We start from the raw sequence: 16,539 nt of genomic DNA on the forward strand, positions 1-16,539 counted from the left end.
GTTGTTCTATCTAACTCCACAACCACATCCAACATGGTAGGGGGTTGGGTATTAGTTCAACCCACTGCATCTCAGTGGGAGAGGAGTCTCAAGTCAGTGGCCCAGCATAATTAAATGTTTCCTCACTTCTGTGGGCTCTGGAGGAATGCGTAGTATGTGGACTGCGGAATATAGGAAGAATGACTGCCGCCTTAAGTGGTCACAAGGCAGTGGGGTTGGCGAAAGGGCCTACTCTGTGTGGAGTTTGCATGTTCTCCCCGTGTCTCTCAGGGTAGTTAATAGAAATTGGCACCGGGTGAAAAAATAAGGGTTACAAAATCGCGGGAAGAGGCCTTGTGTCCCGTCTCCCCAGTTTTGTAGCGGCCTAGGAGGAAGGATGACAAAGTGATAGAAAGGGAATGACCTGCTCCTATGGAGACTGAGATTTGTTTCCCTGCCTCTGAATTTGATGATCAATGTGTCCCTTGCTTACTCTTTATGTACTCTTTACTACAAGGCTGGCTTACCCATGATCATGATTAAATGTAATCTATACTTGACCTTGGTTTCAGATATTTAAAAGTAGTAAAACAGAAAAGTATGTGTATGATTTGTTGATGTATGATAGTATTATCCCTGATCCTATACATAAACATAAATAAAAGATTGTGAAAAAAAAAGGTTAAAGAAAAAGACAGGATAATGTAAATCCCATACAAATTATTTCATACAGAGATTGTCCATCTGACCGTTCACCATCCTATGCCTCAGTGTCCCTAGCTGGGAATTCTAAATTGAAATAATCCAAGAAAGGCTGCCAAACTTTATTAAATCTCTGGACAGAGCCCCTGGATGAATATTTAAGCCTCTCAAGTTTTAAATATGCCATCCCATCACCAACCCAACACTTATGTGAGGGTGGGATAGCTGATTTCCAATTGTATCAAATAAGGCATCGAGCAGAGAAGGCTATCGCATCGGATTGGGTGACCAATACCTCCACCTCACCAGGGACCGCTCCAAAGACTGCAACCAAGGGGTTAGGGGTAATGTCTTTTTTCACATACAAAAGAAAAGGTCTGAAAAACAGAAAGACAAAATTGTGATAGCGTTGGGCATGACCAGAAAATATTGCTGAGAGTGGCTGGACGGTGGACCGGAGTGTGCTCGTAGAGAGATGCAACCTCTGAAGCACTTTGAATATTTTATCAGTTTATGTATCTCTTTTATGCTCTTCCTTCTCCACATTTAGTCTATTTAATTTCCCCTATTGTCTATGGCCTAATTGTCCTGTTTCTTCCCCCATTCTACCTGGTTTTATTTCATCTTTTGGGCAGCACTTAATCTCTTTTATGGCTGCTTATAAGTAGAATTATTCTTTATCTCCGTCTTGCTGCTTGTGTGTTGTTAGATTTGTATCTTGTTCTCTGTAAAGCACTTTGTGTTCATTGTGCCTTTCAAGTGCCTTTCAATCAAATTGTATTAGTATTTTGCCTTAGACTACTCCTAACTCATGCAACTGAGGCCTTTTATCTCTCACTTCCCCTTTTACATTTCAACTGCTGTCTTTAATATCTCCTACACTCAATGCCTTTCTGGTAACATAGTTTTCCACTGATTAGGGCTGCAACTCTCAATTGTTTTATTAGCGATTATTCTATCGATAATTGTTTTGATTAAGCGAATATCCGAGAAGTGTGTTTTTTTTCTTTTTATACTAGTTAAAACAATTTATATGTCAACGAATCGATTAACCACATCGTTATTTTATACTTAAAATAGTTAAAATAGCAGATCTACAAGCTCACAACTTGTGAGGGTGTAGATCAGCTATTTTAGCTATTTTTATAATAACCTATAATGACATGCCCAATTAAGAATTGATTATTTTATTAAATTATCGATTTTTTAAGAAATGAAATAAATTGATTAGTTTGATTAACTGTTGCGCCCCTACCACAGTATAACTTCCCTCTACATTGTGCCTCATTAGAGTCTACATTAGAGTGTGCTCCCTTGGCCGTTTGTCACACTGGTCTAAGATCGCCTCGTCAATCAAGAACCGAGCTTCTCTGATATGCCGAGGAGATGGGTTAGCTGACTCGACCAAATGACACTTCATCTCTCATTAGTCGCTGATCATTATAATGTCTCTTTAGAGCAGTATTGCAACCCCTTGAAAGATTATCATCAATTATCATCTTCTAGGTCATCAAGGGCTGCACTAACTACAAAATAGAAGTTTCACTTTCACTTAAAAAAAGTGAATATTTAGTATTTCTGTTTGTTTTTTTCCTTCTTAGCTATATGCTATCGCTCATAAGGTCTTTACACACCATGGAAGGATTATTAGCACATCAATAATATTTTTCTACCGTATATCCAATCAATGCAACTACACATGATTAGCAAAGCCTTTTAACACATTCACTGCCAGGGGTATTGACTAAACAGGCTGTAGCTTCTGCCAGCATTTTTAAGCATTCTGACTAATCTTTCAAGAACCACAGAATATTTATCTCCACTCCAGTATGATCGATCCCCTGGTTCTGTGTGAAAACGGGAAAAAAATAAATAGAATAATAATAATAATTCTTCTTCTTCTTCGTTTTCACACAGAACCAGGAGATAACGCTATGTTATACATATTTGGATGATATGAATGAATGGAGAAGGAGTGTTCCAATATCATGCATATTGTGCTAGATATTGTGCTAGAACTGTAGGAAATCTATATTCAAGTACAAAAGAAAATGACAAACAGATTCTTGCAGTATAATTTCATAAATGTAAAGTTTCTCTGTGTCCTTGTCTCCTGATGTTATGTTATATCAGTCATTAGAATTACCCCATGCACATCCCCACTGCTATCTTTCTTAGCAATACTGTTTTAATTTATGCTGTTCCTAAGCATAATTTGTTTTCAAATCAAAACACAAATGTGAAAAACAAAGTACAGTGTGCCTTCAGCACCACAAAATGCTGAAGGGCCCTTTAAGAGGCCCATTAAGCTCACATGCATAACGTTTCTCCTCCATTGTCCTGCATCAAAGGATATTCACCCCTGGAAGGCCAGACAGCTGGGCTTATTGAATATTGAACCAGAATAATCTATAAATCTAATGTGTTTCTTTTCTCTTTCGAGAAATTGCTAACGGCTTTACTTATTTTGGAGGATCTTCTGATCTGTACCTGATTAGAATAACAAGTGTCACTGTCATCAGATAAAATGGGGGGATACGGCATACGGGACAGTTCCATTTACTGTTTATTTTTCTATAACACAGGCTGCTTGTGCACTAGAACCTTTTGCTTTGTGCCTACTGCTTATACATACATGTATACGCATGCACACACACACTTTTGGATTGAGATGAATGACTAGTATACAGTCTTTCTGCTGTTGTTCTGGCGCTTCTCTGCAGTCCAGTCCATCTTTACTTTGTGTGATGCTGATTTCACTGGTGGTGAAGAGCGAACGCAAACTAGCGCGTACACTTATCTATGTGCTCTTCTCCTGCACAACGATGTGTCAGAGCGAGTACGGAAGCAGCCTTCTCTCGATGGCGCCTCCGCATGTCTCCGCTCTTGTCACATGGGGGTCTGATGGTGTGTGTGTGTATCTCTTGTGTGAGTAATTAACTTGACCCCCTGTAGTACAGAACTAGGCTGCCCTCAGTTCTGTAGCTATTATGTACCATGCACGTACTGTATACAGTACTTTCCCGTCGACCAGTGGTGCCGTGCCACTGCATGGGCCAGCATGGCCTCGTGGAGCGTGGACACAGCAGGCCTTGTGTGATTGTGCCCATGAATAGACTGTGGGGGCAATTGTTCTGGGGTGTTGTTGATAGTCTAGCTCTAGCCAGAGCTCTGGTTGATTCCAGTGACAGGCCTTTCTCTGAAGATAACAATGTGTTCCAGCTCCAGCAGAGTGGGCGCATCTTTAAAATAGACCTGTAATCATAGACCCAGACTGAAAACACATCTCAGATGTTAGCTCTAATAGCATGCCCACAGAACCCAACTTGCGAGGCAGACTTCTTGGCTTTTTGTCTCATGACATAGTTTCCTTGGCACCAAAATAACAGTTGGAGTGCTAAAACATATTTTAAAGCTCAATCGTACCAGCTTATTAAGTTGTTGATGTTATCTTGAGACATATAATTGTTCAGTGTCTAAATAGCCTATTTAGCAAGACTCATTTAACTCTGCCTTTCAAGTACTGTATACACTATTGTGTTGCATATATTATATTGCAGGTGTGAAGGCTGACATTCTGCATCATTCACTACCCAAGGCAAAAGTTTAATCTAGTCTTGATATTCCCTAATCTGTACTCTCTTTCCACTGGGTCTTGTCACAGTGTTTAATTTTAAGAAACAGAAAATGAACAGGCGCCAGTGGAATACTTTAAAACTTTGTAATTTGCTGATTAGCTCTTACTTGGGTATTATTTACACATTGACATTGCTCTTCTTGTCTTCTTCCCTACAGTTATAAGAGTGGGCTGACCTTTACTTACTGAAATGTGGCATTGCCTGCTTTAGAATGTGCATACTCCTTTAAACTAAGGAAGAATATACTGTACAGTAGGCTATAGAACAGTAACGTTGAACTCATAGTTGTAATCCTATATGGCAATTCAAGAACAGCTCCTGTTTGCTGTCCCTGAGTGAACCTGGCCAAATGCCAAACAGATACTAAACGGTGCCTTTTGTGCTATGCAAATGGAATTACCATAGTAACTGTCTATTCTTAATGCCAGAGCAGAGAACGGATTGAGTGACTGAAGTATCTGATTTCTCAAGTGAACCTTTGCCTACCTGGTCGAGATGGGAGCTTTGAAATGCTTCTGAGGAGTGGCAGTGAGGACGCAAAACACTTTAATCTTTCAAGCTTGACTAATGCTTTATTTTTCCCCCTTCAAACTTGCCCTTAAAGGAAAGAAAGTGGGGGGCTGCTGATGCAGACAGTAAGGATAATAAATCCAGAGTTGCAATGACAACAGTTTGTGTGTGTCTGTCTGTCTGTCTGTCTGTCTGTCTGTCTGTCTGTCTGTCTGTCTGTCTGTCTGTCTTGTGAATTAACAGTTGTCTGACTCCAATTTGTCAGATAGGTTGGCATTTGGACCAGCAGTCACTTTGATGGGCAGTGATATGTAATCACAGTGCCTACAGTATGTCTTGTTACTTTCAGGTTATCCATTCTATTTACGGGGCCAGGCTTCCAGCATGGACCCGTTTTGTTATTGGCATTATTCCATTTCTTCTTCTTCTTCTTCTTCTTCTTCTTCTTCTGCCGTTTTTGCCAGTTCTGGCTGAACCGTGCATACGCTTTTTATGAAACTCGGCCATATGATAGATGGTCATGAAAAACGATCAAAAAATAAATCTCACAATCTTTCGTCAAAAGGTGGCGCTATAGCACTCAGTTGAAAATGACAACTTTGAACAGGTACAACTCATGCCCTGTTTCCCCTACAGCCATGAAACTTCGATGCACACATGCGTCTCCTCATGCTGAACAACTTTCACACTCTGACTTTTGACCTCTGACCTTTAGATCTCCCACCATTTTGAATTATATGAAAAACAGTTAAAACCTATCTCCTCCTGGGATTTTTGAGTAATCTGCACGAAACTTTTTACACATGAACTTTGGACCTATACCAAAAAACGTTTGCAAAATATCTTCCATAAGTGAAAAAATGAAGCTTTAATGAGCCAATGAATATTGCAGTTTTATGACAATTATTCATCTGCCCCTAACACATACATGCAGACTTACCATTCTTTGAAACTTTGCAGAAATGTAAAGGGCCATTCCAAATATCACTGAAACCAATCTTACTCCAATTGGTCAAACGGGGGCGCTATAGCAATTTTTTGAAAATTGAAACTTTAAACAGGCAAAAGTCATGCCTCGTTTGGCCGACAGCCATTAGACCTGCTTACACATGTGCCTTGACTAATGAGGAACACATCTATCACGTTGACCAGTAAGCACCGCCCTTAGATTGTCCGCAATCTTGAGCAGTTTGAAAAACACTTAAACCCAGGATTTTTCAGCTATTTGCGTGAAACTGTATGATCTGTGTGATCTCCTTTTTCACAGGTTCTTGTCTGTTGGTGGCTTCTCGCTTAAATGTGTGCCCCACAACCTGAAGGTCACCAGTTCAAGCCTCACTTGGTGCAGACTTCATCTAAGTTGCATTTCACACAACATGACTATCAATGAATACATCTGCAATTGTTAAAGATAACATGAAATACTTAATTGAGTGTTTTTTACATACAGCTGATCTACAATCTCATAACTTTTCAGATAGCAATGAGAGTATGTTTTTTCAATGTATAACATACTTCATTGTGAAAATAGCCGATGTACAATCTGACAACTTTTAATGGTTTGTGAGCTTGTAGATCGGCTACTTTCACTAGTTTTGGTTCTGAGGAGATGTACAATTTCTTCAATGGTAAATGGTTTGTGAACGAGTGATCTTAGTGTTAGTGAAACAGGGGCTTGGGTCATGACAGAAGGCAAGAGTTGGTGATCCTCAACAGACAATATCAGCCTGGACAAAGCTATAGCACTATAGGTAGTGTTGCAGCTACCTAAGCGTGCCTCATGACCACAAGGTTGCCGGTTGAAGCCTCACTTGATGCAGACTCATTTAAGTTGAATTGCAAAAAACATGACTCAATCTATTCCGTTTCCATGGCTCTCTCTTCAATCTATTCCGTTTTCATGTCTCTCTCTCTGTCTCTTCAATCTCTCTCTCTCTCTCTCGGGTCGGCCATAGCTGAGTGGTTAGTGAGCCCGCCTAGGGAGCCAGAGGCTCTGGTTGCCCCAGGTACGATTCCAGGCCAGATCAGCAAATGTGTCGATGAAATGAAATTTGTCCCTGAGCAAGACTCTTAACCCCTAATTGCTCACAGGCCCTCATTGGAAACAAGACCGCAAGGACTTTCATGAACTGACCTGTTAAAGGAATTATCATTTCTCTTTCTCTCTCCTGGCCCCGTATTATCGCTGCTTGCAGCTATATTTTTGATTGGATTACTACTCCACCAATAGTTATATTCTCTTCTGTGGTTTTGTAACATACTGTGGATGAATATCAAGTGGCAGTCTTATACTAAGTTTTGATTTGCGTGAATGTTGACACAAAGACTGAGTATGTATTATATAAGAGAGAGGAAATCTTTATGTTATGACTATGTGGGTGGTCCATCTCTATGTGAGCTTTCGTTATCTCATTGGCTGAAGCAAATATTTCTCTGCATTCCATAACCAAACGGCTTGCTTTGGCATGGGCTAAACTAGATCATATTTTGTTTTCATTGCACTCCAATCAATATTTCCATGAAGTGGATGGACCCATTCATAAACTGACAAACCCGCACACTTCTCACATGATCAGTACTTTCACTATGATCCTTATGTTACTCGTGTTGCTATGCAAACAACCACAACTATGATAATATAACTGTGAGGGTAAGCTGATCTTGGGAACATTTCCCCTTCTGGTGTCCTCCGTTTGTTTATGAGTTTCCTCTCAGGCTTCAGCACTCGCTCATAGCCAAGCACAACAAGGCTTCTGATCCACCAGAGGAAATTAGAGCATGTCACCATCGTTGAGAGGACAGGAACTCCAGTAGCGGTGTTCTTCTGACAGCCAGTCCACAAGGAAATGTGCCTCTGGCAGGCTCTCAACAGTTGTTGACTTCTGCATGTATTTTGATAGGTTAATTAGGGGTGATGGGAAATGTCATTTATTATGCTTCATACTGTGGAGATGTTGTGACTGAGGTTAGTAGGGATTTCATCAGTAAACGTGAAGGGAATTGTGGCCAATATTGTTGAAATTGGTGCTGGCTTAATAAAAATCACTCGATCACAACAAATTATTGCTAACATTTCTTCATTATTTGTTGTGTCCTTGTTTGCCTATCTTGTGGAATCACTCGGGTGTTATGGAAATGTAATTTAAGAGTGAATCTCATTATAAGAATTGCAGAGTATTAAAAACAAATTATCATGAGGACAACTTGAGCCTTCTTTTGGGGTGAAGTGTCCATATATAATTGAAATAAACTTCACTGTGTTTACTTTTACAATAGAGACAGTTTCTGTTGACGTTCAATAATTGCTTAATAAAGGATGGAGCAACTCTGACAGGTTGGTGTCAACTGCTGAATTTGACAATTATTTTAGAGCCTCCAAAGTGTCTAGCTGTTAGACCTCATTGCAAAGTTTGTTTACAATCCAGCAATCTTGCCCAGAGATGACAGGTCTTGCACAATGATTCCCATGATATCTATCATAATTCTTCCTGGAGAAAATTGTGAAACGGTGCTAACAAGTTTCCATCAAATATGCATTAGAATTTCCTTTGCACATCACACATGCAAGCCTGTTTTGTGACTTTCTCCCAAGTATTATGCAACGTATACTCTAAGCCTGCTGTCATTCCAATTGTTTTGAAAACAGCCTTAGGTTTGCCATTGAAAATACAAATGATGACTCTGTCATTTAAAGTAATACTAGGTAACTTTATCAACAAAACTAAAGTTAAATTGTATATCTTTTGTGAGTGGCAAATGTTTCACAACACCCACTCCATGAATTTCACCCCCGAAAGCCTTTTCTATTATAATTTCTATTGAAAAGGGGGCTCGGTGAGCCTTTCCCGCGAAAATGACGTCATCCGGCCGGAAAACGGAAAAGGAAATGCACCGGTTTCCTGTTTGGCCAGGAACTACCACACCGGTTTCCTGTTTGACCAGGAACTACCGCGCTAATAACAAAAAGGAATCTCACGCTGTTTTTAAGAGATTGTAGGATTTGAAGATCGAAAAACAACAGAAAAAGGAAACGGCTCACGGTAACTAAAGCTCCACTGGCTAAGAGAAACGATCCACAGATAGTATAAAACAATTAAAAAACACTTTTTGAAATTCTTCCGTCGTCCGGTGAAAACAAATGGAATTCTGGGTAACGCAGGAATAAACGAACAGCCTGCAGTGACTGTAATGACCAGCAGAGGCTGCTAAAAATCGTTATTTGTGGACCTGCATTGTACTACTTTAAAGTTGGTTGAAGTTCTCGAAGGGTAGGGCTTATACTGACACATGACTTTGTTTTCATCTTTCTGCCACACATGTTTTAGACTCCTCATCCTCGATTGACAGGCTGGTCACACTTTTCATTTAATACATTGCAATTATCACATGATCTGCCCTCTCTGGCGATTGTGAGCGAATCCATCTCTCCTTCATCGCTCCTCTCTCTAACAATAGTTACCCCATTTATAAACTGGTGCAGTACAACGACTTTTCTGGTTAATCGGTTTTGGAATGAAAATGGCTCTGCAGTCTATACAGTGTGGTGTGCCATTTACTGTACAGTATGTCAGGTTTGGGGAGGGGGGGGTGTAATTCCTGCTGGGAATTGGTTGACCTTTGTTTCCAGACGTCTACCCTTTAACTCTGCTTCATTACATCCCGCTTTCTTCCCTTTATTAAATGTTCTGGAGTCTGGACTGTAGAAGTCTCATTACTCCCCCGTGTGACCTGAGATATATCTGATCACTGGCCTCATCAGTTTTTCCTGGCTCTGGCTGTCTGGTCAAATAACAGTAATTTCACAAGAACAGAACAACATGTCTGTCTGTCTACCTGTCCATCTGTTTGCCTGTACTACACTGGGACCACAGGTCAGTACCTCTGTTATAAGTTACAGCTGTCCAAAAGGATGTACAAAACAATCCAGACATACGTTCCTCTACAGGGACTCTGCTATCAGAATACATCATCTGATTGCAACATCCAGCCTGAGATCTGGCCCTACTGGGGGAAAAAAAAGAAAAGAAAGAGAAAAAAAAAGATGGCCGGGGAAAGGTGTGGTCCTCCTGATCCCTCGAAATTAACAGAAGATAACAAACCTCCAGATGGCTGTATTTGAGAAGGGATGAGAGGCATGGTTAGGCAGCCACACTGACCCAAGCAGGTTCCTTCCATCTGAGATGACACAACAGCAGATGTGGGAAGCTAGGGCCAAATGTCAGGGCCTGTGAAAACAACACTGAAGGTGCAGCACAATGCCCTTCCAAAGGACACAGAGAGTTACTATCCAACCACGTGCTCATACTGTAGGCTACAGTGGCTCGGACAAATGGCAGTCTCCTGGGCCTACGGTGAACTGTAATCAAGCTACGTTGACATCTGCATGGGAAAAGTTGGCTAATAAATTCTTCCACGGGAAAGGAATGAAAGTTTACAGTATGTAGCAATCTGAGGCCAGCTCAGGACATAGTGATGATGTCATGGTTTAGGAAGTGCATAGTGGTGTTTGGCTGTGGGCCATTACCGGGTTAGATGGAATATTCCATTTGGACATTTTACTTGCTGGAGCTGAGCATACTCCACTAGTTTAATTTATGTTTTTTACTAAGCATACACTGATTTGATCTTTTTAGGCAAGAGCATATGCTGTACATAATAATAATACTAATAATAAATACAGAAATGTTGTTGTTGGGTCCATTTTCTGTCTCTGACCACACTCCTTTTAGAGGGAATAACTTTGAAGGAATGTTTATACCCCTTATATTTAACCAACTGTGTCGTGGAATACATCAGTCTCATCAAGAAGAACGAAGCATAATCTTTTTCAGTTGTGTCTAGCACAATGTGAAAAAAACAAAAAGAAAAACAAAAGAAACACAGCAATCTATATTTTGACAAGAACAATAAAGGCAGCTTTTCATTTTCCCCTAAGCAACACAGTTCAGCACTGCATAGTACAGTATGTTGTAACTCGAAAACAGAAAAACGTATTCCCTTTTCATATCAGTTTGCACATTCTGACAGGAAAGATATAAGAAAGTCAAAGCCCTGGTCACTGGCCGGTCTGCTTATGATTAGACTGCCAGGCTGTGTCTCTCTTAGGAAATCTTACTCTAAGCTTCTGTTGTTATTGGCGGCTACAGTCAAACATCCATTTTTAATGCGTTCTTTTGTTTCTGTCATCTGCAGATGTTTGAAAGGAAGCCTGTCAATCTTGCCATTCTTGTTGACTCTAAAGGTTACACAACTTCTACCCTGAAATACACTGAAAGGATTATCCTGCTCAAAATATTGTATCAGAAACACATGACTTCCAAGATCCACGGAACCTGTTTCCACTGAAATTGGTTGTTGGTTTGAAAAGGCTGAAATTGTTATTTTGACATGGTTTGCTATTCTTTTTTTTTGTCTCTTCAGTGACGAACAAGAAGCCGTCTAGTGTATCCATCACCAAGGTGAAGCAATTTCAAGGCTCTTCGGCTTTCATCAAGAGGTCACAGTGGACCATTGACCAGCTACGACAGGTCAACGGCATTGACCCCAACAGAGTAAGTCAGTGACTTCTAACCCTCTTAACTATGTATTCAGGCTAAATAGAAGAGGGCATTTTGAACTCAAGTCACAATACAATTGATTTAGGTTGTTAAAGCTTTTCATTCTAAGGGCTTTGACTTGATGTTTGATATTTTCATTTCATGGTATTTCACTTTCTCATCTATTTCTGTCTCTACCTCTCCTGAATGCACACAATTTATCTCTCCCCAAGGACTGTCCAGAGTTTGACCTGATCTTTGATAATGGCCATGACCAGTGGAATGCCAGTTCAGCGGGAGAGAAGTGCACCTTTATTCAAATCCTCCATCACACCTGCCAGCGCCATAGCTCAGACAATAAACCAGAGTTTGTCAACTGTCAGTCCAAACTGCTTGGAGGTAAAAAAAATACTACTACACTTACCATCCCACACTGCACAGTAAAATCCTATGTGTTCATTTAACCCTGAGAGTGTAGACATTGATAGATTAATACTGAAGATTTTACCGTGTACTACTAATATCACTTTCCAAACCTCACACTAGCTCTGCAATGCTAAGCTTACAGCTGACATCCAGATATTGTAAAGGGAGATCATAAAAGTTCTTAAAAGAACCTCACATCCATCGCTAAATTAGCATTGTTTCCCATATTGTCTGCACATGGTTGAATAACATACAGCATATAACTAGCCTGTATCATGTGTAAAAATTGTTATCAGTGTCATAATCTGCATCTGTTGTGTTCCTTTGAGATCTATTATTAATATTTGCCAGATTGGACCCCAAGGCACAAATGGACTATTTTTGCAGCATTCCCAGCTCACTAGTACCAATGCCTACATATCAATAATACTAATTAAAGATATGTTTCACACTACACTGTATTTGGACCATGTGGCTGTCAGACTTCCTTCAAAGCAACAGGAAGTCTCTAATTATTATTAAATCCAGACATTAATACTGTAAGGCTGTGAAAATCAGTCCATTGTGGATAACCCCTTATCCCTGAAAGGAGTGTTATTGTATGACTCCTCTAATCTATAAACACAAACTAATTAAAGAAGATTCACAACCAATTCTCAAACGGATTACACTTATGCACTCACATGTGAGTGCATAAGTGGTCATTTCCTGTGCATGTGTGTGATACCCCAGAGGTGTAGGGCTTAATCAGCTATCGATCTGTTTACCCCCCGGGCTCATCTATGAGCAACACTGAGGCTTCTGTATTATTTATGGATTTATTTTTGGAAACTCGACCCCACCCCTCTGTACGCAGAATCTCTACATCCGACTCATACAGGGGGGACTAGATGGGGTGTTAGAAGCATGAAGTCACAGAAATTCAGAGAATCAGGAAAAACAATTAACTGGAAAATACACGCTAGCATGGTACACACCCATCCACTCTTTCCAGATTCAAACCCCAATTCACCTCGTCAGTGAACCCACACTGTAAAATCCTAAGTCTTCATTTAACTCGGAGTGTATACACCCGTAAGGCGTCCATTTGTATACTCTCAGAGTTAAATGAACACTGAGGATTTTACTGTGCAGTTGCTTTGTATTTCTTCGTATTTTCTTCCGTCTGTCATGAATGTTAGACCTTCATGCATTTGGTTGCCCCAGCTGTCAACAGACTGTAAAACAGTGAGAATTAATACGTTTGAAATGCCAACAGAAATTTAAAGCATTAGTGTAGCCATACTCAGCAGACACTCTATTGCAGGGGTCGGCAAGTGACCTTGGCCTCAGGACAATTCTTTTCTAAGCCGTTAGATGGTGGGCCAGAACATAATTAATGGCTAATTTAAGAACTGGAACTTGTGACAGACTGCCTTCAATACAATAATAACCTTACCATATTGCTATAAAAGTTAATAAATAAAGATATGTGTGGTAAAATGCATACTGATAAAACTGTGTGTAATCAAATGTTACAGGTGCAATAGAAATGCTTGTGTAATAATTTTGCACAGGCCACATCCTTGAATGTGGCACTTAGAGGAGATTTAGTTCATTAAAAACTATCATTGTTCAAGGTATCTTCTTATAAACAGCGTAATGCTTAATCACTTAAACAGAATATACTTTATTGTCCGGAGTCCCCCAGGGCGTTATACTTGATCCCCTCCTTTTCCCCCTCAACATTACAATGCGTTGTGAGCTTGTAGATCCACAATTTGTTTCTGAATGCTCGCCCCAGAATAGGGACACTAGGGGTGCATTCGGAAATTGCGCACCGGAGCGCACTCGCCTATTAGTTTGTATTGGCCAGTGCAATCAGTGCTGTATTTCCGAACGCACCCTAGGGTTCATGTGGGTAAGGCATGTGAAACACAGGTTTTTTCCCCATCCCAGTCTAAAGAGGAAGGTTGACAGTGAAAACAGGCAATTCAAAATAATAATGGAAAACGTTGCAAAAGACGATAAATTAAAATGAAACAGTTTTGTGTTTACAAAACTACCTAAAACTAATGAAAATTATACAGAAAATGTCCTTAGTTTTAGTCTTTGTCAAAAATCTTCAAAAGTAGTTGCTTGTAGATATTCTATTTTTGCTGTTTTACAGACTTTTTTCAATATTTTCCCTGGCTAATTCATATTACAATAAAACAAACCTCAAACTTACACTAAAACTAATAAAGACTCAACTAAAACTAAGCCTATATAAAACATATTATAAACTAAACTAGCAAGCTTGCTTTGAAAATGGATCTAAACTGAATTTGAAAACAAAAACTAGAGATGAAAAATGCAGAACTATAACCTTGGTACACAATGTCAACATTTCCCACACTTTGTTGGTAGTAAACTAAAGCCAAATGGATCAGATGGGGTAGGATTCAATCATGTTTGTTTTGAGTCAGTGTAGAAAAGATTGCATTCATTATCTGTCTATCTCACATCCAGTGAAATACTGTTGGGTGGATCAATGACTTATTTTTGAAGAAGCCCCCCCCCCCCTGTTGTTTGGGCTTTTTGATAAATCCATATATGTTGTTCAAAATATTGTGCTTTCTACAAGATAAGGACACTACATGGAGTAAAATTGTATCTATTCCAATGTATTTCTTGCCGCAAGAGGTGTGTGTGTGTGTGTGTGTGTGTGTGTGTGTGTGTGTGTGTGTGTGTGTGTGTGTGTGTGTGTGTGTGTGTGTGTGTGTGTGTGTGTGTGTGTGTGTGTGTGTGTGTGTGTGTGTGTGTGTGTGTGTGTGTGTGTGGAATGCTTCTTTTGCTTATCGATGTTGAAGCTCACCCTGACCTCCCTCCCACTCTGCAAACCATGTCCATATTTACCTCATTCACAATGACCCTAATGAATTCCAAGTACAGTAAGTGTGTATGTGTTTTAGATAGTATGTGTGTGGGTAGTGATGTCAATGAAGTCTGGAGGGTATGATTCAAAAGCAGATGTTCCACCTCAGCCACACGCCTCCTTACAATCTCCCTATTGTAGGCTCGAATGACTTAAACGTAATGGGTTACAGGTCTCAGGTTCTTTTGCCATCGTTCTGTATGGCTGCAGGCAATTTAAGAAGGTAATGGGCCGTTCTGATGTGTGTTGCGTAAGATGCAAGGAAGATTTTATATAAATGATGTTTTCCGCTTTGTTTGCCTAGTTATGGCATTATGTACAGTATTTAGTCCAACCTGAGCATGTGCCCAAAGTTATTGAATGCATTTGATGTAAAAGACTCGCCGTTATAGACGCAGATGCAAGCCATTGTGGGTTAGGGTTAGTGGCCCATGTGTTGGGTGATCTGCGTAAGAAAATAGACTCTCGGTTTTGTGTGTGAGAGGTAGGGCTTTCACAATCAGTGAGAGGGAGCTGAGTGTGTTAAGGCACTGTTGGCGACAGACAGACCGACCACACCGAGACAGGAGGAGCAGAGACAGTGCCAGATTGCAGCCAACTCTGTCCACTTCAGTTTAAGTCTCACACCAGTGCAAAACAAATATTATGACGCTGCTCAGGTGTGCGACCATAACTGTGGGGGTCACCTTCTACAGATGACAAAAAAATACAGGAACTGGTTAAGCCTGATTTGTACATAAGCGTACAACTGTGTCCCATGTTGAAAATAGCCAATCTGCAAGCTCACAACATGTTGCATCCTAATGCGTTGTGAGCTATTGACTATCTATTGTCAGCATGGGACACTATCATACGATACGACGGAGTAGAATTTAGGCATTACACTTAATAAAGAGGAGCTTTTCATAATTTCTCATCTAAAGAGGGAACCTGTCCATCATGGCTTCATTAATTGAATGGAATCAATAGGCAGGACTTGTTTTAAAGAGCATTGTGGTGCTTGCGTCAAGTCCTAGGCTTGTTAGATTAATTTCACTGCCAAAGACTATTCAGTCTCGTTCTTATACAGTATATATGTTACAGGGTGATTGGAGAACCAGGGAGATTGAAGAAGGAGCGCTTGTTTTCAGGCAATTCTGTAAAACCAACGCTAGAGGGCAATGCAAGCCAGACTAGAGGGAGGGTGTGTGTGTGTGTGTGTGTGTGTGTGTGTGTGTGTGTGTGTGTGTGTGTGTGCGTGCGCGTTTGTGCGCACACGCATGCACGCTTCGCATCAAAGCCCCGCCTCGTGGCGCCGCGTCCTCCTCCGGAGGACGGTTTATTATGCGAGGCTCGTGAGGAGGAGGAGGAGGAGCCTTGCGTAATAAACCCCCACCTCGCAGCGCCGCGTCCTCCTTCTCCTCCTCCTCCTCGCGAGCCTCGCTAATAAACCCTGTCTCGAAAAGCCCTGCCTCGCCCCGAAGCCCCGTGCCTAAAAACGAGCGCTCTGTCTTCAATCTCCCTGGTTCTCCAATCACCCTGTGACATATACACACAGAGTAGAGGCCGTATTGATGTAAATATACTGTATAAGTTATGGTTGACATTCTTCCTTATTAGGTTTTGCCAGAGAGGCGGAACTTGAACCTCTCCACTACCTCTCCACTGGATCATCTTGACAGGCAATTATCTATTCCACTGAAGATTGCTGGTCAATACCTCCTCCCTATTGTTGGCCATGTAAACACAGATAAATTGCTTGTCACTTTGCCAGTGTTTGCAACAGTATGGGATGAGTTAATGAGCTTGTGCTGGAGATACGGCTTGGCATGACAAAAGTTGTCAGCTTTCTATAAGCGCCGAGAGCTCATAT

At 40.7% G+C, this 16,539-nt stretch overlaps 1 protein-coding gene across 3 annotated transcripts in view; it reads left to right on the top strand.

Moving 5' to 3' along the window:
• The window catches only part of stxbp6 (syntaxin binding protein 6 (amisyn)), a 76,493-nt gene that overhangs the window by 47,484 nt on the left and 12,470 nt on the right, over positions 1 to 16,539 (top strand). For all 3 annotated transcript variants that reach the window (XM_084043962.1, XM_084043963.1, XM_084043961.1), the window contains exons 3-4: positions 11,250 to 11,380; positions 11,599 to 11,764. In XM_084043962.1, the coding sequence (XP_083900088.1) occupies positions 11,250 to 11,380; positions 11,599 to 11,764 (297 nt within the window). The remainder of the gene's footprint in view (positions 1 to 11,249; positions 11,381 to 11,598; positions 11,765 to 16,539) is intronic.

This window comes from Gymnoscopelus microlampas (genome assembly GCF_963454915.1).
Source record: "Gymnoscopelus microlampas genome assembly, chromosome: 20".
In the NCBI taxonomy this organism is placed as follows: Eukaryota; Metazoa; Chordata; class Actinopteri; order Myctophiformes; family Myctophidae; genus Gymnoscopelus; species Gymnoscopelus microlampas.